Source organism: Acyrthosiphon pisum, chromosome A1, assembly GCF_005508785.2.
Source record: "Acyrthosiphon pisum isolate AL4f chromosome A1, pea_aphid_22Mar2018_4r6ur, whole genome shotgun sequence".
NCBI classification, from domain to species: Eukaryota; Metazoa; Arthropoda; class Insecta; order Hemiptera; family Aphididae; genus Acyrthosiphon; species Acyrthosiphon pisum.
In genome coordinates, this window is record NC_042494.1 from 81,608,121 (window position 1) to 81,635,128 (window position 27,008).

General features: G+C 29.9%; 1 protein-coding gene across 2 annotated transcripts; it reads left to right on the plus strand.

Annotated features, from left to right (window-relative positions):
- The first annotated feature begins 1,150 nt into the window (after positions 1-1,150).
- LOC100161517 (endoglucanase A) lies at positions 1,151-26,364 on the plus strand. 2 transcript variants are annotated; one of them, XM_001944739.5, is made up of 9 exons: positions 1,151-1,657; positions 17,152-17,359; positions 21,900-21,995; positions 22,217-22,399; positions 22,751-22,928; positions 23,054-23,216; positions 24,450-24,614; positions 24,736-24,875; positions 25,976-26,364. In XM_001944739.5, the coding sequence occupies exons 1-9, from the start codon at positions 1,637-1,639 to the stop codon at positions 26,256-26,258; spliced, it is 1,437 nt and encodes a 478-aa protein (XP_001944774.2). In that variant the 5' UTR covers positions 1,151-1,636; the 3' UTR covers positions 26,259-26,364. The 2 variants fall into 2 exon arrangements, with proteins under 2 accessions (XP_001944774.2, XP_029343475.1); XM_029487615.1 differs by lacking the exon at positions 1,151-1,657 and adding an exon at positions 5,932-5,956.
- Positions 26,365-27,008: the final 644 nt, after the last annotated feature.

Here is a 27,008-nt window from a genome sequence, read left to right on the forward strand (position 1 = left end):
AAAAAACCATGATTGCCTCGATGTAGTGAACCCAAACATCGTGCCATAGTGTTAAAAAATATTTGTGCTGTGATGGGTGACACGCCCACACCCTCGACAAAGTAGAAAAAAATGTAAATGGTTCACATGTATAGCCTATAGGTAATTTAGATAATAATATTTCCAATTTAAAATAAAAACAACATGACATTGTTTATTAACAATAGAATTGCCGACAAATAATCACATAGTTCCTTCATTATACATTTATACCTATACAGTATAACAAGAGTTCTCAACACCTTATTATGTTTTCTTTAAAAAGAATTTATTAAAATTTAGATTTTTGAAAACTGTTAGATATATTTAAGGACCATGTCTTACTGTTCAAGTCCAGTGGCGATACAAACTCATTATTTCTTGAATAACCTTTTTTGCAATGTATTATTATCAGAAGATTTTTTTTTAATGTTTGATTATCTAAATCAAAATTCAAACTTGTAGTTTCTTAGTTATTGATATACCTATATACCAAGGATAATAGTCCATAAAAATAGTTCGAAAATATATAAACAGATAAAATATTGGATGTAGTATTTATTATTTAGGTTTGTTATTTGATTTAGATATTAGTTTTAGCTGATATATCAATATTTTCCAAAATGTCATCGTATTATCGATTACATATTTACATATAGGTATAGGAAAAGGGAAAAATAAAAACTTTTTATCGCTTCAGAACTCCCAAATAAAAAATTAAAATAATTGAAAATTGATCCTAAAGTCCCACTTAAAAGTTTTCCACAGTCAGAATGTGCCATATTGTGTCTATATTGATTCTAACTCGCGATTATCGCTTAACCGTGGGCACTTATAATATATTACGATAATATATGCAGAAATCGGTGATATTCAATTATTGTTCACATTTTCGGAGTGGTTTTGGCGCACGATATATAATATATTATTGCACAATATTATTATAATAATCGATCGTCTCGATCTCGCCGCGGAACCACCGTTTGCGTTTGCCGATTTGCCCGTTTCACCGCCCCGTTTTATAAAAATAGTCAAATACCTGCCTACCTATCTACCTACCTACCTACCTACCTACCTACATACCTACCTACCTTACCTACCTGTCGTTCTGGCAGCGAACGGACTGCTTTTTGTTTGACAGTTCCGACGCCGCCACCGCAGCCGCCGCGTCTATAATTTTTTCTCCCGTCGCCGCTGCCGCGCCGCAACAGCGTTCGATTATATTTTACTCGTTCGTCTTCTCGACTATAATATATAACGTCTTAAACGCTCGTCGTCGTCATTATTATTTGGTCGAGTCTACCTCATTTGTCGTCGTCATCCGCGATTTATATTATATTTTTTATTATTTCGTATAATTTTTTCCACAACCGATCGTCTCCATCGTCGTCGTTTTCCTACATCATAATAATATTATCGTTCAACCGTCGTATCATTTCCACGCCATGCAGGCAGGACTTGTATCGCCTCCGCCACCGCTATCGTTGTCCGCAAAAAGCCGTATTAGTGACTAATTATTTACTAGGATAACGCAGTGTTGTTAAAGTTTACGTCAAAGTTGATTCTGTATTGATATTGTTTCGTGAACGTCACTTGACGCAGCAGTCACCACTCGGTTATGTGGTACGCTACAAACATGGTAATGCAAATTATATATATATATTTTTTTAACATCATATAAAATATATGATAATATATGCAATAGAAATATTATAATATAATCATATTATAATGATATAAATTTGTTACAACTTTAGTCATTAAAAGTTTGAAATGTATTGGAAAATATTAATATAAATTTCCTTTAAAAGTACCTATATTATAATATTAAATGACGTATTACATGCTGATTTGTTTGGTCGCTAAAATGTTAAATTAGTGCATTTTGATAAAGCACATTATTATTGTCAATACTATAAATGTATGGTAACGGTTTTGTTGTACATTAAATTCACTTTTAAAAATCAATAGTTATTAAACGTAGATACAAGTCAAATAGTTACATTCCTTTTTAAAATTGTGTTATTATAGTTACCTTAATATGACCTTCAGAGTTGTATTGGAATACTAAAAAATAAATAAAATAATAATAATAAACTCAATAATATGTTTGTAATAACTGAAAAATATTTTTATAAGATTTCAATTTCACACTCGTTCAAATGAGCTTCAACTCGTTCAAATATGTGTACTATTTTATTTTGATATTAGTTCAAATAATGTACTTGAATTGAATGCACAATTTACTATATTTTGTATTTATCATGTAATTTATTCATTATATATTTTTTTTATGGGTACCTATTACTTTTTTATAAACTATATTAAATTGTGTAAACTTAGCAAATATTGTATTATTTAGATGGTTGAAAATAAATTGTTATTTATTTATTTAAATTGATTGTCACGAGCAACATTTGATTATAAATTCGCTGATTTTTCACACAAAGAAATTTACAAATAAGGATACAAGCTAAACTTATTGTAAACACGCATAACATATTTCTGCTCACATTCGTCGACATGAAGTTATGTCGTTTAAGCCCGGAAAAAAGTAAATGCATGCATGCGAATATATTTTAAAAAAACATTGAGATATTATTATCAGTACTTAAAGTCTAAAACAATAACGATTGAATAATCAAAATTGTTTTCTACTTTCCCATTTGGTATTAACATTAAAGTTGTATTAGTAAAGAACATATAATATGACGTAGGTTACGGCAGGTATAGGTCAACCCGACATGACATTTTTAAATCTGTGATAACATTCTGCAATAACCATAACATTAATATAGCATATACGTATATAACAAATTGAAGTTTTCTCCATCAACGATTTGGTAGGTAGATTATATTACAGTAGTACATATTTTTAAAAATCACCGCGTTGACGAGGTTATTATGCTAAATATTATTGTATTAACTATTATTTCATTATAATTTCCGAGAATTGTTTGCCATGTACGTCTCACAGACTGTCAGACGAGTTTCGATGATATTTTATACTTTTACCACGTCGTACGACCATCTAATTTATAATACCTAAAATCTAAATAGAGAAGGGATTAATATATTATTTTTAATAATCTATATAAACCGTGAAAATAACGCCTCGTACGTTTCGATGATGATCTTGTACACTTTTACCACACTTGTTGTGACCGGATAATAATTATACAAATACTTATGCCTATCAGATTAGTGAAAAGGGTAAGTACACATTTATTTTAAGAATATTCAAAGCCATGTAAATAGTAAATTAACTTTTGTGTTCAAATGGCTTATCAAAAAAATAACAACAGAAGATGTGATTTTTAACCAATATGATTTAGAATTATAATATTGCCCTTTATGTTCTTACAGTAAGTATAATATTCTATAGCAGTAAGCTATGCGTAGGTAACTTATCTTTAGATTTAAATAATACGTCGAAGGACTACAAAGAAAACTGATTTTTAGTTTTTAAGAATAATGGATTGTTGTAATTTAATTAACAGTAAACGGCATACAATCAAAACGTATTACATTTTTTACATTTCTGGATCAGTTAATCAAAATAATAATATAAGTAAAGAATAAACTGAAGCTTCCCAGGAATTTTCAGAGGAATTTAAGTTGAACAAAATTTAATAAATTTAATTTGTTATATATTTAATACAGTATAGGTAGTATAATATAACTTCGTGTTTCGTATTTTAATTTTCAACGGAAGAGTTAAATATTAAATTGTATTAATAATTTCTTAAAATAATATCGATTCACAAAAAAACGGATGGGGTAACATTTTAAGTTTATTAATCTTATATAATGGACAACCACGCAATCTCGGAACTGCTTGAGAAATGGAAAAATAACAGTATCGTGGTCGAAGTCATTTTCATCGTGGCACAGCTATTTGTATGGCATTCTCGTATAAAAGAAGACTTAAAACATTTTCCTTTCATAATTTGCATTGTTCATAGCCACATAGGTCATTGCAGTTTCCTCACCCATCGAACATAATATTATTTATTCAGTATAATAGTATATTATCTATGCATATAAAATCCAAATACCACTTAGTCACTGATCGCTGTAACTCAAAAACTACGCAACGCACGAACTTTAAATTTGGAATAGAGATTTTTCTCATATTTTCACCGTGCTATAAGAAAATATTTGCTGAAATTCGCATTTTAAAGAGGTGCTCAAACAGGGATACTGAGGTTCACGATGGAAATTGGAAATTTTATTTTTATTTATTAATAGTTGCCATTGGTTACAGTTTACCGTAGAAATTAGTACCTATTTATTTATTATTGGGTATTCGGGCAGATCAGGTAAAAACTTGCCTCAAATCAAATTATTGAACATCGCCTACCAGGGTGGCTGAGTTGCACTTACTGCAGCAAGTTACACGAAAAAAAAAGTTGAACAATCATAATTTTTTAAGAGTTGCTATTTTTTACGGGCAACGAAGGGCACGGGTTCGGCAGTATTATATAATCGATATTATTATGTTCAATTCTCTCTCGTCTACCTCCAATACATATTTCAGATAAAATCTTCGAGTCTTACAAGTCACAACAATGTCTAATCGGCAATGAACCGGAAGGTGAAAGAAACGAAAATAAATCATTAATTAAGTAAAAAATTCAGACACTATCACGCTTGAACCTCGCTTGAAAGCTATAAAATTACGTTCTGATTCCGTATAAACATTTAACTCGATACTATAAATTGCACTATTTGAAAATATTCATTATCGTCAAAGGCAACATACCATCGTAAAACGATGATATTAGGACACGTTATTAGAAACAAATATTATTTTAAAGGGTTTAAATTGACATAACAAAACATTTGGAAATAATCTTTTCACGTACTTTAAAAAAACGTTTAAACTGTGGCCTATAGGTATGCGATTGTAGGTATAATATACTCATGTAGGTATGTGGTTTTTGTTGTTCAGTTTTTTGGTATCTGTCTATGAAATTTGACTTGGTATAGACATTTTATTTATAGGTATTCAAATAGTCGTTAGAAACTTAGAAATAAACTATTATCAAATTATTAAAAAATAATAATTAAGTCTGTGCAAGACTTATCTTTTAAATATTATAATGTTATTTTCACTTATAATAATGCATACTTACTTTATCGCTCCCGGTATTTAAACAGTTTTTAAAATAAATTCATTTTTATTCATCAAACGTAGAAAACAAAAATTGTACAAATGAAAGAATTAATATCATGTTTCTGGCAACGGTTTCGTCGAATTTTTGATATTGAAATGGAATATGAACATCGCATGAGGTATATAATGTATAGCAAACCTAATGAAACTAGAATGGCGTTCTATAATATCTCCTATCATCGTCCGTAGTATCAATTTCTTTGAAATGTATTCAAATATACGCCCGAGTTGTTTATTTCTCATTTCGTTCATTTTACGTTTTATAGTAGTTTATTATTATATCAAAAGAATAGTTACAAATTACGTACCTTACCTTTATATACGTATGCGTATATTACTGCTAGTTATTACAACTGTTACATAACTTTAATAATAATCGAACCGTTCGTTATATGTGAAATTGAATTACTATTATAGTTGTATATATAGATTCAATACTGTATTTTACCACTTGCGCTGAAACCTAAAAGTCACAGCGTGTGATATGACATAATATTATACAAGTTCACGTGTAGGTGTTCAACTGGAATCTGTTGCAATTATTATCGTAACGCAATTGGTGCGGATAATAATTAAATTAATATTTCCTCTCAACTTCTCCAGAAATGGCAAATATTCATCATTCGCGACTGTACGACTGCAGTGCACAAGCGTTTATTAACGTTTCTAAAATTAAACGTTCGCAACTCAATCACGTTCTTCTCAAATAATAACAACAACAACAATAATACAAGTTACAGTTGTTCTAAATTTTATTAGGTAAGTACAAACAATTTTCGTTTTGTGTGGATATTTCATGGCCTTTGGGAACGTCTAATTTTCCGGGTTGGTCGCAATTGTTTATTTTTTGTTGTAATTAATTGAGGTGATTATTTTATAAGTAAACACTCAACATTGTTATCTCGAAAAGTAGGTTACCATTTTTAAAAACAAAAGATAATTATGTACCTAATAAACTTGAAAAAAAAAATTCTATCGTTTATTTATTTTTTAACACCAACTCACATTCTATACTGAAGCAGATTATTTTTTCTTATATTTTTTAGGAAATAATAATCAAATTTTGAACAACTAGTTATTTAGTTGTAACTACTTATGAGTTATAAGTATTTAAAGTTTAGATGATCGGAATAATTTTGTGGAGTATCTATTCTATTTCCGATGCGTTCTTTCGCATTTCATATTTCGCAAATAGGTATATAACTTATAAGTTATAACTAAATTATTTTAATACTCGTTGGAAAGTTCAGTTTTTAAAATTTGTCATGTCCACGTTAACAAGTAACAACAAGTATCTCCAGTCTTATAAATAACTATATTTTGATTTTATAATATTTATAAGCTCCTTGCGACTATAATATTTTTTATAATCACGTTTTCCATCTAAAAATTACTAAAATATAATAACACGTAACTTAAATTCAATATCAACAACGTTTAGCTGGTATCTCCTCTGCCAAAAGTGTACCTCATACTGAGTGGTGTGTTTAGTAAATTGTCATAGTCTTTACTCAAATTCAGATGGTTACAGTAGAAATTATTTTATTGTAATTTAAAGCATTTAATAAATGTATTCAAAACAATTTAACAATCATTATAGAGTGCTTAAAAGTTAAAGATCTTAAATATTCAGTTTTTGTAAATAAATACAATTTATATATACGTTATTTAGCACATTTATTTTATTCATTGGATACGTAGTATGACTAGTAAACTTATGCAATTAATATAATGTTGGATTCGTATTATATAGGTAAATTATAAAAATATATAAATAAAAACGTTAGTTTAATACTGTTTAAAATTGTACAACCCGCGTTTTGTACTTAATCTATATAAGTATATAACATTACTTATAATTTAAATAAAATGTCAATATAAAATGTAATGACCCCGCTGCTAATACTAAACTTACAATACAAGATTTTATGACAGCTAACTTAATTTATTTAGAACCATTCCCAATTAATAATTTAGAAGAATTATTGCCACTTAAGGCCCATGCATAATGTGACAATAAAATCACAAATCATACTTAAGACTCTCAGAAGAAAACATTGCTAATATTGTTAATAAAACAAACCTAAATTAAGATTTTAAATTAAAAAAAAAAAAATGATACTACTAAAAAAAATTAACGAGATTCACTTGTTGTAACTTGTTTTCTCCATTTTCTCATAACAGCGAAATTAATGCTATTGTAGATCATATGGGTAAGTAGTTGTAAACGAAATATCTAAAAAATTATAAAATTAAACATAAAAACAAAATTTTAAAAAATAATAAAATATCTCGTAAAGAATCTAAAGAAAAATCGATTGCTAGGAAACAGTACATGGGTCATAATTACTTATAAATTATAATATACAAATAAAAAGAGTTAGCCCCAATAAATTTGGAAAAAAGAAGATTTACGATAGAAACTACTTAAGAAACTGTGCGTCTAAATTATGTGCTTGTGTATAACTATCGTAGTACTTTATAGTTTATAAATTATAATAAATGATAATAATTAGAAAAATAAAATGTTGGAAAAAAAACTCGTATTACTAAGTTAAGTGTGACAATACCTAGCACTTGTCTTCATGAAGAATTATGTGTATTTCGGAAACACTTAACCAGTAAGATACGTAAGATATATCTACCTACCTAGATAGCAGATAAATTGAAATTTTTACAAAAATTAATTTATTTCTTATTGGGTAGTTATAAAACATCTATAATACTAACTATATACATACAATTTAATTATATAGGTATATAAAAATTTTAGTTGAAATTGAGCAGATACGTGATAGGACTTTACATGGTCAGAACGAAATCAAAATTTTCTGAAAAATATGCTGCTTAAGCTTTCCTAATTAAGAACACAAAATTAAAGATATAAAATGTTCAAAAAGTAAGAAACTTAAAAAATGATAAAGATAAAAATATTGTTTCATAAGATCTTAAAAACATAATTAGTGTTCATACGGTCAAAAGGATCTCCCTGTACAGAATGTACTCGTTTCGACTACTCGGAGTGATTATCTATAACATAATATAAAGATCACGTCATAATATCGTCGTCATTATTATTTTTTTAAACATGCTTCGTTTCAAAAACAGATAAATAAGAATAACAATTTTTTTCTCCGTAATTTTAAATTACTGGTACAATATTTACCTCGTTAACACGTCGAATGCACACATTGGATAATATTATATTTTTCTTTTATTATCTATTAATATATGCCACATGCCACAGAATGCTCTAAAAACGGATATTTTTTTTAAAAAGTTTTTTCACCGTATATTGCATTAAACCACGTACTTGAGTGAATAGCTATTATATGAGTACGATTGTAAAAAATGAAATAAATAAATACCTATAATGTCGTGTACTTTGTAGCTGAGTTTTTTTTCTTCTTGTTACGTTGACCGCGCGGCGCCTATCTCGCTAAAATTAATTGCATAATATAATAGAGGTAGGTCATTGGCGTAATTCCATTACATTTTAGCAGGTGCAAAATTTTCATTAATCAAATAATCATAAAGACAAATTAAGTCATATTTGAAGTAAATAATTTTGCTCACTTATACTATCATTTTATATTAATTGATTATACACAAATATCAAAATTTGTATATGTACAGTTAGTACTCTGTACGACACTATATGTCTGTATATACATTAAACATATAAAAATACAGTAGTATTCAACAGCTTCAGTAGGTGTAAAAGAACCTGTTGCACTTGTTACACAACACTGAGGTGTGGAAGTGCACCGTCGTGCAGCCCCGTGATATTACGCCACTGAGGTAGGTTATAGAATATCTAGCAACCTAGGTATATGTTACGCATGAACCGTGGATGCTCGAGCAGAATCCAGCTGATCGTCGACAAATTTCTAACGGCAATATTTTCTACACTTTCCAAAATCTTGCGTGGAACACGTGACTAAGAATTTGTTTTATGCCAGACGAGTCTTTATAAAATAATTTAAATGAGGCTTGGGACGACGTACAAATTATGGAAATATTACCAGAACAATAATGATCCAAGTGATTTTAAATCAAATTGGCAATTATTCTAGAAAATACTCCTTTATAATAATATAAGTTAGAAAATATTTCGTGGAAATTATAATTAAAATGTGTAATAAAAATAAAAAACGTGCAGGAAAGAAAACTGTTGACTGACGATTAATTGCGTCTCTATAAAAAAAAAAATACTGAAAAAAAGAGATACATATATAAATTAAAAAAGTACGAAAGTTGAACAAAAAATAAAATAATATATTTCATAGGTAAAAATTATTATTTGTTAGGTAGTTACAATAATCATAAAAATAAATCAAACTTTAATCACACGAATGTCTCAATGAAAGATATCTAAGTAATAATTATAAGTTAATAATCTCAAAAATAAAATTATATTTTTAAAAACTCAAAAAACAAAATATAAAATTCAAAAAGTTAAGACTTGTAACAAATGTTGATGAAAAATAAATATCATAAAATACATAATTTGCAATACACCTTTAAATGACAAGAAATCGTCGCATTTATTTTGTGTAGGAAGTCTATGGCAAAAACAATACTTAGAAAATTACATATCTGCATTTTACAAATGGACAACAGAGACAATTTTCCTTCAGAAGTTTCAATTATGTGTTGCTAACTGTTTTCTAACTTACAGTTGAAGTATTATCTATGTTTTCTAGTTGACGTATTATCATAATCTAATGTTTAAATGTGTAATGTGAATTAGTGATGATCAAAATTGGTCTTGGTCTTGCGGTCTCGCAAGACTCTTGCTGCAACACCAAGACCAAGATGGTACTGGTCTAACAAGACTCTTGCAGTCTTGCAATTTTTTTTCCCCGAAAACACATTAGTGTACCTATCTAGATTCCATTAACTAATAATTTATAACGAAAATAATAAGAATTTATTTGTATTGTTATGAAATTTTATCAGTGCCTATTCAAGGAAATGGCGAATTATTGAAAAAAAGATTAAAAATATAATGAGAATTAATATTACAAAATAACATAGTTGTTTCATACTAATTTACAATTACTGAAAAATTATTCTATTTTCCAAAATCGATAAAAACGTCGAAAGTTGTCTTGCTAATAGAATAATGTATGTCCATAACATACCTTTACTTTGAATCGAATATACTAATAATTTCTGAAAGTCATTACGGACTACGGTAGGTATCATTTTAACAGGAAGTACGTTTTTATTTTCGTTCGTAGCTTGTGTGATTTTTCTGTACTAGACATTGTGTTCTTAAACTAGTGTCTTATACAGTACCTACCTATAGCATTTCATTAGTGTCGTAAACTTGTTGTCTATTAGTAATACACCTTGTTATAGTTGTTGTTATTGTACCTTTAAAATGAGTGACATTGAAGATGTAGTGGACCAAAGCGAGTGTGTGAATGAATTAGAAGATAATAACCAACGTTTTAAAAGTAAATTTAGTGATTATTATGAAATAATATATTTAAACAATGAAATTTCTGGTTTTTGTAAATTGTGCGAAATAAAAAAAAAGAAGAAAATAAAAATATTAAAAAACAACAATTTAATTTTTATAAACATTATATTGGTCAATAACTAGTAATTAGCAATTAGTAATAACCTATTGATATTTGTTATAAACGCAATAGGAACTTAGAAATTTAATTATGCTGGTAAATTGATTCATACAACTATACAAGTAAAATAATATAAGCATAATTTAAAATGCAAAGTTTTAAACGAGTATAATAAAAATTAAATTGTTTGACTTGTTTTATGTTAATGTTTGATTTATAAATATACTAGGTATGTAATATATTGGACGAAGTTTCATCTTAGAGATCATAGCAAAAAACGTACACACAGCTATAACTGGTATTTAGTTTTTTTTTATATATTTTCTGAAAATAGCAAGAGTCTTGCGCAAGACCAAGACCAAGACTGAGTCTGCAAGACCAAGACCAAGACCAATATTAAGGTGTATATCCAAGACCAAGACTAAGACTGAGTCTGCAAGACCAAGACCAAGATTTTGAAAGTCTTAGTCTTGGTCTTGTTTTGATAGTCACTAATGTGCATTTTTAAATCTTATGATCTTGCATACTCGTTACCCAATTAAAAATTATCAATATTGCGAAAACCAACGAGAGAAAAGAGGTAATATTCTTTCATTCAAGTTTGATAATAGATTAGTTCACTCTAATATTTAAGTGAAAAACACAGTACTGGATCTATTAAATGTTTATATTGATATATTAAACGTTAGTAAGACGGAGACAACAGGCGTGGGTACGATATTCTCAAGTAAATCTAAAAAAATGCAAATGTGATTCATTTTCAGCCACTTTCTCAAAACGTATTGCATGTTTGCTAATTTTTTTTCGTAGGCACACGATTTTAAATTATTTTAAAACAACTTTTAAAAATAAATATATTATAGTTTCACTATTATCGTTATAATTATTTGTAAATACATTTTTGATTTCATAGTAGAATATTTTTATGTTTTTATATATCTTCTGAGAAATTCAATAAACAATTATATATGCTGGTATTCAAAACAGTAAAATACTTAAAAAGAATAACGATAAAAATTATAATTATTTTTCAAAAAAGTTGTTTTATTACAACTAAAAATTATGCGAACATATTATTTTAATAAATGTCAATACTTTTCGAGAAAATAAAATTAGCTCTACCTTTAGGCTAAAAGAACCACCTTGTGGCTTGCATATAGTGCGATAGTATATTCACATTGCCCGTTCCCTGGACGGTAATCAACATATTATTATTATATTTGTTCAGCTGTATACTTTGCCATTGAGAACTAATCGTCGTACCTATAATAGCCGGACAACGTATACTTATGTCATTTCACTATTTTACTAACATTGGGTGATAATCGAACTCAGTTGTGCTTGGGCATTGATTAAGTAAACATTATTAAGTAAAATTAAGTTTACTTAATCAATGGTTATTGGTTCAGGTATGTTCGATTATCAGGCGCCGTAGTATGCGGCACGTTTAAAACCTACTCGCGATAAATCTGACGGTGCAAGTCGCCGGGTGTTCATTCATTTTAAACGTTAATAATAATTACATCCCTATAACCATGTGACCAGATCTGGTAAGTCTGGGTATTAAATTGTCATATGGATTAATAACGGGCTATTTCCATATATGTAATTATATTATCTGCATAGCGATCGTCACATGCCCACCGATCCTGTTCCCGAAGGTCGCAATATTTTCGTCACACACTTCAATATTATAATTATGTTTTATGTTTTATAGTACGTTTTACTTAGTAAGTAGGCATTTTACAACATTATATCCTCCAATCTCCATCACCACTTTACCCAAAATATTAACAGCCAAAACCATTTCTATAAAAAACACTTGTAAAATATGCCAAAAAAAAAAAAAAAAATGATATTTCCAGTCTAAAAACCAAATTGCTATTATTTACTATCGACTTCAAAAATATTGATATCTTTTAAAAAAAAAATTGAACAAAGTTAGGAGCCTAAGAAAAAAATTGTAAAATTCATAAAAAAAAATATTGATTTATTGATTTTTATTCCAAAAACAATACACTTACATTACCTATTTGCAATTAATTTTCAAATATTGACACATTTATCGAATCGACCGGACAAAGCCGGGGGGTGAAGGTGGCCCCTCAAAATGGTTTTTGGTTAATAATATTTTAAGACTTATTTGAAAATGTATAAAATCAACTTGCAAATTATCGGCACAAATTATTAGACAAAATAGGGTACTGACAACCGAGTCAAGTAGTATTACTATCTAGTAGCATGTGTGAAAATGTCTGTACCCGAATTAAAATATCAGTTAATGTTAAAGAGGAATCCATGTAATTTTTTTTAATATTATTCTTTCAAATATAGTTGTACCATGTACATATATATAAAATCTCATCCGAAAAAGTAGTACTTAATTATAAAATATATACAATTGCACAACGTAAAATGTGTCTTATGTTCAGTTAATTTTTAAAAAGCGTTTTTAACTAAACGTTATTTTAGTAACTCATATTCCTCGCCTAACCTTGTTAGTTCTACATTAATGTTCAAGCATTATATAACTTATAAAATAAACCCACGTGGTTATATAACCACTTAAGTACCTATGTATGTATTACGATTTATTTTTAAATTTAAAACTTTACACACTATTATTATGTATAGATGTCTGTTTAATATTACTTGAATATACTTTTGCTCTGTTGCAAATAATTAATTCAATCAATAATGACAAGAATGACGTTTTTAAATGCGTAGGTACTTATTGTACGGAATAGCGGTCCTCAACCAGGGTTACACGGAAAGGTTATAGGTGATATTATACTGATATGCGACTTCTTGTGAAAATATTATAACTATTTATAATACATTAAGAGGATGTCAGTGCACTATACTCTTTTTGATCTACGCACAACAGCAAATTTTCATTCAGCTGAACCAATCTTGTATGTGGTTAGAGTGAATATTGTCACATATAGCTACTATGATAGTATTGTCAAACTTAAGAACCAAAGGTACTATACAGGGAACCTCATTAGGATTTTTAGTGATGTTTTAATTTTATTGCGAGATAATTTGAGAATTTAAAAATTGTACGCCTAATTATTATTAATATTGTACGTTTAATTAACTATGTGTAGGTAATGTTGATTATTTCTGCAGAACGAAAATGTCCTATGTCGAAAGTGGGTCGGAGAGAGTAATTAAATAGTGTACTGAGTGCTTACATCCTCTTAAACATTAAATATCAATACATTAAGGAAATAAACATGCGTACTATAATAAACGTTAATCATCCGAATCGCAGACATTTTCCCCCAGATGTTTTTCAGTGTAGTAGGACATTTTCCCCCTGATATATTTTGGATGCGGACATTCCCCCCCCCCTTAATTTTTTTTTTAAAGCTTACTATTTAATAATATTATATTATTATTTAATATGAGATTAATTTATGCCTATTGTATAATAGATATAGTAATAACTATAGCTATAACTAAATAATATAGTAAAATATAAATTATAGATGTATATTTTTAATCAACTGAACTACTTGAATCAAATTCTTCTTCTTCTTCTTCTTCTTCTTCTTCTTCTTCTTCTTCTTCTTCTTCTTCTTCTTCTTCTTCTTCTTCTTCTTCTGGCCTATTAATACGGACCATTGAGGTCCTTTGCCGCGTCCACAATCCTTCTCCACTGATCCCTATCCGTTGCCATGTCGAATCAAATTCACAAGCAATTATTCAATTTTTAAATATTCTAACTGGTACAGTTTTAACGAAAAAAAAAATAAAATAAATTTGAACGAAGGATAAAAAATATAAGTTCAGAAACAACAAAAGAATCAGAATTCAAATGTTTTTTACAAAATGTATCATTTTTGTGCCGGAATTTTTAACCATTTTTATTAATTATTAATTATATTTTACTTTATACCTACTTATTTTTTTTTTAATTTTATTGTTTAGAGTAAGTAGTACTGTTGATCAAAAATATACATTTATAATCTATTATATTTATGAAAATAAAAACTATTTTATTTATTTAAAAAATTTCATATTAAATAATATTCAATAATATCATATTATAAAATTCAATATTATTAGTCAATAATTAACTTTAAAAAAATGGGGGGAGGGGGGTGAAATGTCCTCATCAAAAATATATCGTGAGGGGGAAAATGTCCTACTAGACCGAAAACAGTCGGAGGAGGGATGTCCATTTACCAATCATCCATATGGTTATGTAAATAACGACGGCGTTCAACCCCACGATACAATGCGAGTGAAACACTTAACATTTGGAGGACAAATAGAGTATTGTATTCTCGTGTCGTTCACTGGAATCTACACTAAATGGTACTCAAATATTACAATATACAATTTATACACTATATAATAATATATTGACTGTACTAAATATCTGATATCATTATAAATGAAGATGAGGATTTGCTTGCAAGCGTTAGATGAACATTTTACCAATAATTGCAGGACGAGAATCGCTAAGGCATGTCTTTTTTTGTTGTCGGCGCATTGGAGAAGGCAACAATTTAAATCATTTATAGCGTCATAATATGGTTTTTTTAAATTTTGTTCGTATTTAACACACAACATTTGAGTGCAGAAATGCTGCGTGCATGACGCAAGTTTTACGATACGTTTACAAAATATAAATAAATAATATTATATTGTTGTACAACGGGAGACATGGACACAAAAATATGTTATAAATCATCACGATACCTACGTTAATAATATTCCGTCGAAGGAATTAATCCTATTGGGTTTCATTGATGTGTGTCTTCTTTACTAGGAAAACGTATAGTTTAGACCTATGGGTCATGTGCGATTTTTGTCTGTAGCCATTGTTGCTATTGAGTGCCAGTGGGGAACACGAATGAGAAAAATACATTAAACGATAATTAATCACTGCTCGTTTCGGACGTTTTCATATTTGTTTTACTTGATATATTTATAATTAAGACACGTCTACATTAATCATTGCGTTAGGTTCAATAATGTTCCATGAATCATTATAGTTTGATAATGGTCAAGAAAAATGCCCTATTGGTCATCTAGAGGTAGGTACTCGCAGGCGAGCGTGTCTAAATATTATTTCACGAGAATCACCAAGGTCCGTGATATTACGATAATTATTTCTATAGTGTGTCTTAAATAATATATTTTAAATTTTAAATGAAATTCGATTTAGTAGTGAGTCGAACAATCGTCAAATCTAACTGGAAATCAATAAAGTTGGGATATATATTTATTTTATTTTTTATGTCATTGAAATGATTATTCTGTAATTATATGTATTTATTTTTACTCTTTATCTCTTTCGAACCAAATATTGGATTAAGTAAATTAGAGTGATAGTCATAATGCCCAACAAAGTTATTTGGATGGTCCTTAACATTTTTTTTTATTATTTGAGAAATATTTTATTCGATGTTAAACCGATTTAGTATAGGTAGGTATCAAATGAATTTTATTCGAAAAATAACAATACATTTTTGAGATTCTGTATTGTTTTTATAATTTACTGTTTCTAGTAGAAAAAATATTTGGATCATTAACCACAGTGGAGGTTTTTGGTAGAAAATGTCTAACCTATTAGATTATTTTGGTTGGTTAAAGTCGAAAATTCTCAGTACTTACTTTTTAAAATAATCAGAAAAAAAAAATACGAATATCTGTTAAAATATAAAATACATCTTGGTTAATTATTTTTAGTTATCTTTAATTACATCTTAGTCAATAAGCTTAATATTTGAATACAAGATTCCTGATAACATGTTGTTACATATCTACAGTGCTTGGAAGGAACGCCTTCAAAAGTATTCGTTCAATTTTCACTAACTTAACGGGAGCATTTTCCTTTTTTGTGCGAAGGAACCTATTGGAAATTCGTTCATTTTTAAAGGGGACGCAAAAAATATTTTTTATCTAGGAACGAAAAAGGAACGTAGTTTCTTTCTTTAAGCTAAAAACAAGAAACAATTTAGTTGCTTTTTAACATAAGATGAGCGTGAACTTATTCCTTTTTTAATCAAACTTTCCATTCACTATATAGCTATCAATAATATTAAAGATATTATACAAAGGCACGGTATTTTATAAGCATAAAACTGATCAAATTCGTCAAAATCACAAAAATATGCAAACTATTTATTAAAATATAAGATTAAGCGAATTGCATACTTTGTTTTGCAATTCCACGATACAGTTATTTTATTAACTTTGTTGTATTATTTTTATAAATATCTATACTTAAATATCTATATATTATAACATTATGTTTCTTTTAGCTACAACATTGATAGTATCGTAACCGCCTATGATTTTTAAACGTTAGTTATTCATATTTTTGTATTATATTATGCTCTACAGATGAATCGTGTTATTTTGGCGTCGTTCCTCTTAGCCGGTGTGGCGAGGTGTTACGATTACGATGAAGTATTGCGGTTGTCACTCATGTTCTACGAAGCACAGAGGTCGGGTCACCTGCCTGTCAACAACCGCATCCCGTGGCGGGCTGACTCTGCGACCACAGACAAAGGGCAAAATGGCGAAGACCTATCCGGAGGATATTATGACGGTAAATTATTACAACTACAGTACTATAACGATCGTCACGAAACCGCGTCTTAGGCTACAGATCAAAATTTAAAAAAAATGAAACCTATATATTATCTGCGCATGTTCTGCAGCTGAAATCCATTTTATTTTTTTGCAAACGAACATGTCAACTATACTCGACATAATAATATAGTCACAATAATATATTGTATTATTACCGGGAAATTTTTTATACTTCTTAAATTAATTTATAAGCCCCAGAACTCCTCAGTTACTTGCAGCATTGGTGTATCACAGCGTCTCGTATAGTTCGTACCTATCACTGACCTTTCGATCGATACATCGCGTCAAATATTGAATAAACAAATTCGTATCCTGTTGTTAATATTATTATAGTAAAGTTTCTCCCACGTTTTGCTTTGGGGCATTGAGGCATTCGTAGTAAATATTATAATATATTGTATAGGTGCTCTTTAGCACTAGCATTTTAACGATCAAATGTTGGTGTGGATAATATTATTATAATAAAAAACGTGAAATAACTCTATATGTATATTGTACTAGTTATTATAGAAATATGAAAATCATCTATTCCCATCAGAAATCTTCGACCAGGAAGAATGTCAAGGACTTGACCAGTAAAATATAATCGCTATAGGAGTATAAAACCATCAGAATGCACATTAATTATTGTTTTTTTTTTTTTGCAATCGTGTTATTATATTGTTGCGTTATTATTTAGGATGTACACAACATCGTGTTGTTTACGGAGAAGACGTACGCTTTTTACACAATTCAATTATTATTTCATCAAAATGTTTTCAATTTAATGTTTTATCGACATAGTTCATAATAAATAATAATATACATTATGCAAATACTGCGATGGCGAATATCAACAATCATAATAATATATAAACACATTTATTAATTATCAACACCATTTGGCACATATTATTATTACTGGCAGTTTACACGGTAAAATTAAACGATGGTTTAGGCCGTGAAATATGCAAGGATTTAGTACCTAACCATAATAATATATTATGTTCAATTAAATTTATTAATTTTATAACTCAATACAATAATTGATTTTCTGCAAACTCAATGATTAGGTCTAGGAAGTCTAGGCTATTACTTATTGAATTTATTTATAATATAAGAATTCAAATAATTAAGCATTGAAGCTTTAACAATTGATAAAGGACAAAGAATTCACTTTAGCTAATATATTGTTATATATTTACATATATTTTTACTGTTACAGACAATAATAATTACTGCTGCACACTTCTTTTGCAAATTTATCGTTTATAAATTTATTGTGTTCACGGACATGAGGCACATCGAATTATTTCACAATACATTTGGTGTTTGACTGTCCATAATAGTGGTTATTTGATTCTCTCCACGTGCGTTTATTGAATTTACTTGATGAATTATAATTTCATTAGAAGACACGTTCCACTATTCCATCATAATGAACAATATGTTTATAGTGTATATATATATATATATATAAAATATATAGAGTGTTACAGAAATAACTGATACAGAAGTAAATAAGTAATTAAATAGGTAACCAAATGCAATACATTTTATTTTTCCAGTACTTATTATTATTATTTTTTTTTTATTAATTTCCATATTATAATAACGCAATACCTATAAAAAAAAAAATCAAATTACTAAAGCTCACTTTGCGAGCGTGCTGAATTACCGATTTCTAAACGTATTTTAACACAACTTAATAAAAATTATAATTCCATAACATACAATTTATGTACAATGATGAATACGGCTAATAAATTAATAAAAATCAGTAATATATAATAATATATCAAAATCGTAACCAAGTACTGGCAATAAATAAATACAAATCAACAGCTTATATCAACAATCGTAACTATGTACTGTGCAACTAACTAACGGAACGGTCACAACACATATATAAGGTAGACTTTAGAAAGCTAAAATTAATATTGATAAAACAAAAATTATTACATTTCTAGTTAGTCGGATTTGTTTGATATTTCTGATTTATTATATATATTATATTATATTATGTACATTCATATAATTTGAATAAATAAATACAATATATAATAATATCAGTGGCGTAGCCTCCCTGATTGAATCTACAAATTGTCAGCGAAATTTAAAAATGATTTCAGTGTACCTACTGTGAACGTATTAAGCAAGAAATTAACCTGCATGCATTCAAATTGCAATTGGAATGAAGGTTTCTGCAAAATTTTTAAATATTATACACATACGGCATTATAGCTTACTTGTCAGTTGTCATACTTATGAAGTTAAGTTAAGTTGGTTAAACCTCCCCTAGTCCTCTGTGGCTTATATAACAAATTATCAACCCCTTTCCCCCTAAGCAAAAATCCTGGTTTCTCCGCTCATGTATACTAATATATTAATCTTTATTCTTTATATATAAAGTAAAAATAAATAAAGAAATGTCATTGTGAAATGTGTTGGTCGTTTATTATTATATTTTGTTATTTTTAATTCGATTGCGCGTGTTATTAATTATCATAGGATTGTCTAAACAGTTTCACTCCGATAAATAACCATTTGACTTTCTCGTGTTATTGTGTAAAGGTAACTATTTTTCACGTAATAATGGATCGTCAACAAACCACAACTACGACTTCAGGTCCGTACGGCAAGGAGAAAATTATATACATTCAGATGTACCCCTTCATCCAAATAACCAACTTGAAATTTGGAAATACATTTATTGAGGTTGATGTCTGATGAAGAATCACAAAATGTCTTCAAGTTAACGACGGACCAGTTGGAATTTCTAGGAATGGTGGCTAATACTGTACAGTCTGCGGTTTTGCACAGACTTTCGAACGTGACACCGAGACAAATGAACGTGACGGAATCTAATATAAGACAGACAGGAAGTTGAGTGGCGGAGACGAAGAAAGACTACAACAGCTTTCCATGGACTGTACACAAAGTGATCTCGTAAAGCCAAAAAGACAACCAGTTCTGCAGCTGCAAGTAGCAAAGAGACGTAATCATATATCGAAGTTTGCAACACTCAGGTTGTCTGAAGTACTGTCAAAAGCTCTACGTGCGGCGACCGTGCGCAGATAATTGAACTATGTCATACCTGTGAATTTTTCTCAGCGTATCACTTTAGATTTAATCAGAGAAAGGCCTTTTGACTACGTTGCGATAGCGGTTCGTAGTGCAGGTTTCTGGCAGTCAATCTCTGTAGAAAATCGACCGGACTTACATCAGCTGCAGTCCACGGACTGTGTGCACTGTGCATACTGATATTGTAACGACGGAAATCAACCAGTTCTGCAGCTGCAGGTAACAAAGAGATATAATCATAGAGCGAAGTTTGCTGCAACACTCGGGTTGTCAAAAGTACTTGAAAAAGCTCTACATGCGGCGGCTATGCGCAGATCATTGCACTATGTCATACCTATGCATTTTCTTCGACGTACTATCACTATGGATGTATTCGGAAAAATGCTTTTTAGAAACGTTGCGATAACGGACCATTTTTCAAATGGTCATTGTATTATCAAAAGTTATGTTTTTCAAAATATTCAATGTTAATTTCTTTCTAATATTATATAGTATAATTCGATTTTAATATTATATTATTGTATTTTTACTATAATATGATTATTCACAATAAATGTATACTGAAAATAATATTTTTTAAATAATGTTTAGAAGTTATTACATTTGTCAGTTTTTTTCTATTACTTACATGGTTTATATGAAATGATTTCCGTTCGTTTTAGTTTGGTACCGATGATTCTAAGTCTTTACATAAGTACCTATAGTAATAATCAGAAAAGATATTTCTTTTTAAAGTTATGGTTTACTATACTTTTCACAATAGTTATAGCTCATCACCGACAATTAATTAAATAAAGTTAAACAAACGGTGCACGTTATAAATACAAGTTCACATTATAGGATCCATAGCTGCAGTAGTAGGTGCATACAATTAAAAAAAAAAAAAAAACATTTCATCGATAGTGTACATAGGACGGGAAATGTTTTTTAAGCTATATTATTTATATTAATTATCAGTCTAATCAAATAATAAATATTTGAATTCAATATTGATATCCATTGGGACGCGAAGAGCCTAGAAAATATCCAATATTTAAATATCATATTTTAAGTGTTTATTTACATATTATGTTAAAGGGAAACATTATTGTGTCAAATAGTCTTATTATAAAACTTTTAATTTTAGGTAAATCAATAATATTGCATGTTGCACATGACAGCAAATATACACGTCCTATTCCGTTTATTATAATTTATAATAATTAACAATTAGAATAATAATGATCTTAGATAATTTTAACTTGAAATAATGATATTAAATAAAGGTAGTACTGATTAGTAAATTAATTGGATTTGGTATTATTTGTAAACAACACATCTTTATTGGGAAGATATCTTCATCGACATAGATTAACGATTTGGTTTTGTAATTTACTATTTTATTTAAGGATGAACAAAAACTATCAAAAATTATAATACTATTTTTATTTTAGCTGGCGATTTTGTAAAATTTGGCTTCACGATGGCAAGCACTACGACCATTTTGGCATGGGGATACTTGAGTTACAAAGACGCGTACGAGGAAGTTAGTAAGTATAATATGTTTTTCCTACATAATACACCTATACCTATAATATTTGTGCACAAACTGTTTAGGACCTATCACTGAGTATATTTACAGAAATTTTACGTGTTGAATACCTCAATATTAACAATAATTATTATGTTTTATAATGCAAGAACCAAAATAATATTTTCTAAAAACCTTATCATCAACCGTTTTTTTATTTTGCATAATTTAATATTATAGACGAATGGGAAAACGCATTGGGTTCGATACGCTGGGCCGCGGAGTACTTTATCAAGTGTCACGTGAGCGACTACGAGTTTTACGGACAGGTGGGTGACTTCAGTCTGGACCAAGGTTTCTGGGGTCGGCCCGAAGACATGAACATGTCGAGGCCGTCGTACAAAATCGACAAAAATCGACCAGGTAAATAATTATAAGACACTGACCGCGCATGCACAGTAATAAACACTACGTGGTTTCTCATGCTGCGTTCATATTTATCTTATACCATAATAATAATTAATATGTCATGACATGTATTATACCGGGGGATCACCAATTAATATACTTTTGAAGGATCACATTAGGAATCTGTAAATTGCTGACGTCGTCAGTAAAAACCGGCAAACAAAAATTATAAATTACAACACTAGTGTAAAACGTAGCTGAACGGCTTTGAATTTTTTTCTCGTCTATGGGCCGTACGAAATTTGTTCGCTGGCCACTGTTTTCAATTTCGTTTTATGCCTGATATCCAATATGTGCTTTACCCAGGTTCCGATTTGGCCGGTGAGACATCCGCCGCTCTCTCCGCCGTGTCGATGGTGTTCACCAAAATCGATTCAAATTTTTCGGCCAGTTGTTTGAGTCACGCCAAGCAACTTTACATGTTCGCCACTCAGTACAGAGGGCTGTACCACGACGCCATCAAAGGAGCGGCGCAATATTACGAGTGAATAATTTATCATAATATAATAACGCACCGTTCTCACCATTTATCATTAATTAATCGGATGTGGCCAATCGGGTGTGATCCAACAACAACTTAAACGTAAAATTCTGTTTTTGTTTACATAGATCGACAGATTATGGTGACGAATTGACGTGGGCCGCGGCTTGGCTGTACAAGGCCACAAAGGAGTCACAGTATTTGGACGACGCCGAGTACATGTACATGAAGTATAGACTTAAAGAACGGCCGAACGAATTTTACTACAACAAAAAAGTCGCTGGAGTACAGGTGCGGAATCCATGATGCGGATGTATAATAATATATTTTATAGTATTATTGTATATACGACACGAGTTTTTCAAGCCACACATTGATGAACGATACGTTTTAAAAACCTTTATTAAATTTTATATGAGAAAAAGAAACGACCATCGTTGGTCCTGTAGTAGTATCCACGGTAGATGTTTTAGGTTTCGATTTGGTTGGGCTACGTCCTTCAAATGTTTTCATAGCTCCCCAAAAATATTATAAAAAATATTTAGTTAACAATTATAAACTTCATATCAAAATTGTTATTTCAATATGGCAAAACTATGTCCAAGAACGAGTTTTATAAGTTTGCTGCGAGACTGTTTCTTAAATTTGGGCATTCACAATATCGAAATAGATTTCTTCAATTTATCATAGAATAATGATATATTATTGGAAATATATAATTATTAAAGACTGAAAACTAAAATAGGGATAATAGAAATTAATATTTATTATAAGCAACTCACAAATATATAAGCTAGAGAGTTAGTTGGTAGTTAATAGTTAGGTGTATGGTAAAATATATGTTCAGACATATAAATTAAGTCCAAGTTTCGTCTATAATCTTATAATTTTCAATAATTATTCGTGTTAAGTCCAACCAGCATCAGCATGTACGCTTACCCGTCTGCGTTTCTCGGAGCGAACTCTTTTCTAAAATCGAATGTTAAGACAATAAGGGGATTTTATACCGACCGTTTTAAAGAAGTTCAATACAGCCATTTTTTAAATTTTAAGTACTATGAATATATGCGTAGCAAGTGATCATTATATAGTATGATAGTAGTATTTCTATGGTCTACAAGAGTTGATAAGAGAACGCATATCCTCAATCAGTGATCGACAAGTAATATTTTGTATTCATCGTACCAATAAAACTAAAATAATACGATAATAAAGCTAAAAACATATTTAAATTCGTTGTATGAAGTTTACTTCAGTTCAATCGTCCCAATTCATTGATTTTTATTTTTATTCGATTCCGTAATATAATCGACGTTTAAAAAATGTTTAACTGTTGCATTATAAAATCAAATTAAGGGAACGAAAAGAATCGAAATTCCAAACAGTGATCGAGTATGATCGATTTAAAGAAACGGTCAGTATCGAATCCCCGCCGTAACACATAAATAATACAGATAATATTACTTAATATAATACTTAAGTATCGATAACTAAATAACTCAAACTCTGTAAAATGTATTCCAGGCCCTTCTTGCGGAACTAACTAATCAATCTGAGTACACCGAAGCAATTCAAAATTTCTGCGACTACAATTTGTACGTTCAAAAGAAAACACCAAAAGGACTGTTGTACATCGAAAAATCCGGTACACTGTGTCATGCAGCAAACATTGTGTTCTTGTGCTTGCAGGTATATAGACGCCACTTCTTTGGTGGTGGTTACTCGTGGAAAAAAATTTCATCCTGCTATACTTATAGGTATACTGATATACAGTATTTATAATTTTTTTTTTCGTATTTGTATTACGTAGGCTGCTGATATTGGCATAATGTCAGCGCAATACCGAGCATTTGCCAAATATCAGATAGATTACATACTGGGAGACGGAGGACAGAGTTACGTAGTAGGATTCGGTAAAAACTACCCATTACAACCACATCACGCAGCGAGGTAATAAAATAATTTATATAATATATAAGTAATTTTTGGGGAACTCATCAAAAAATAAAATATAATAATAATATGTATACATCTACTTATAATATTATTTACCAGTTTACCACTCGTAACTCGTGACGGTTATATATTATATTACTTGCTGATCCCGCGCACTTCGTTGCCCGTAAAAAATGACAACTCTTATAAAATGTGATTGTTCAACTTCTTTTGGGCGTAACTTGCGGCAGTAAGTGTAACTCATAGCCACCTTGGTAGGCAATGTGTGAAAATTCGATTTGATACATCTGACCGATTAACCAATGGCAACCAATAAAATGATAAATAGGTACTAATTTCTACTAATTATTTCTCTTATTACCAATAGCAACCATTTATAAACAAAAATTTCCATCGTATATTTAAGAATTCCTGTTTGAGCACCTCCCCGGGTTGGACCTACCGGGTTTAATTGTAAATATAAATCATACCGGGAACCACTCAAATACACACAAAAAAATATCATAAAAATTGGTCCATCTGTTTAGGAATGCACAAATGACAGGCATACAGACAAAATATTAATATTTATATATAATATAGATCATTTTTTAACATATTGTTTTGTGTTATTAATATTGGTAAACAAATAGGTATATATTGACGTTAATGTTTTATTTGTCGATGTTTGAGATTGGAATGTATTTACGTGCGTTATAATATATATTAATATTATATTATATCAAGAAATTATTGCGCCTTAAAATTGGACAAATATCAATTTCTACAGTTGTACGTATGTGTAGTTGCTATTGATCGGGTTATTATTTTTCATTAAATTATTTATTTATTTTAATTGAATCGAACGCGTTTGAACGAGTTTCGATAACTTATATTACTCTTTGTATACCTACTGAGGTAAAAAATAAAATAAATATATATATTTATAAATGGTATTTATTCGTCATCAATTTAAATATAACGTGTAGGAGGTATACACTATAAACTAAATATTCTAAGCTAAAAAAATCTCGAGTCTCGACGCAGCCTAATGCACGCGTATCTACCTGCTCATACTACATGACCATAATCATATTGTTATCGTCGGTTCACAGCTCCTGTCTGGACCGCCCGGCTCCTTGCGACTGGGAAGCGTACCGGAGCCCCAAGCCCAATCCACAGGTTTTGTACGGTGCTCTAGTCAGCGGACCCGACGAGAACGACAACTATAAGGACCTGCGGGAGGAGTACATCTACAACGAGGTGACTTTGGACTACAACGCCGGCTTCCAGTCGGCCGTCGCCGGGCTCAAGCAACTGGAACTCCGGGCCAGCCGGCATAAGGCCATGATGGACGCCAACGGTCTTCAGCTGTCGTCCAACGCGACGGACGCGTAATCGTCGTCCCGGACCGCCGACCGCGCCGGAAAACTCCACCGCATTTCACTTTTGTTTCATAAAATTAAAATAAAAAAAAATAAACGTGTTTTCTTTGACCCGGAGACGACGAACCCCCCCGGACCACGATCGACCACCACGTAGTTGCGCCACCCTCATTGCATTCATGGCGATGATATTTGAAATATTGTTATTAGGTACCTTATATACCTACAATCATTGATTATACCGAGTCGCTCGATATACGCGCGTTGGTATGATACAGGGGGGGGGGGGAAGCAAAAACGGATTTTGATTTCGCTCCCTCTCTTTTTCGAGGCCTATAACGGGTTGAGTGTGTGTGTTGAAGGAGGGGGGAAGAGTGTAAATGTCCGTCCGATCGATTCTCGTCGTATCACACTTTCGACTACAATAATAAAATATTACTATATCATCTCATAAAATCAAATCATAGTAAAAAAAGTCTGGGTAAAAAAGTCCGTGGAAAAAAATCTGGTATATATATAAAATATTTTATTTAAAAATAAAGTTTAATGATTATAATTACTTAGTATCATACTATCATTATTCATTACCTATACTTAATATATTATAAAAAAAATTAAAATTATTTCATACTAAAAATATACATAATAATATATTATAATGATTTCTCAGTTTAATAAAGTACCTATTGACAATCATCATATTATAAAGAATAAAATATTTTTAAAAAAAAATTCAATAATTATAATTTTTATCTAGGTCTTG

Coding starts and splice junctions, on each gene's coding strand:
- LOC100161517 (XM_001944739.5), top strand. CDS start 1,637: ATGTGGTACGCTACAAACATG. Junction 21,996..22,216: donor AGACGCGTACGAGGAAGTTA/GTAAGTATAATA, acceptor TTAATATTATAG/ACGAATGGGAAAACGCATTG. Junction 24,615..24,735: donor TTGTGTTCTTGTGCTTGCAG/GTATATAGACGC, acceptor TGTATTACGTAG/GCTGCTGATATTGGCATAAT.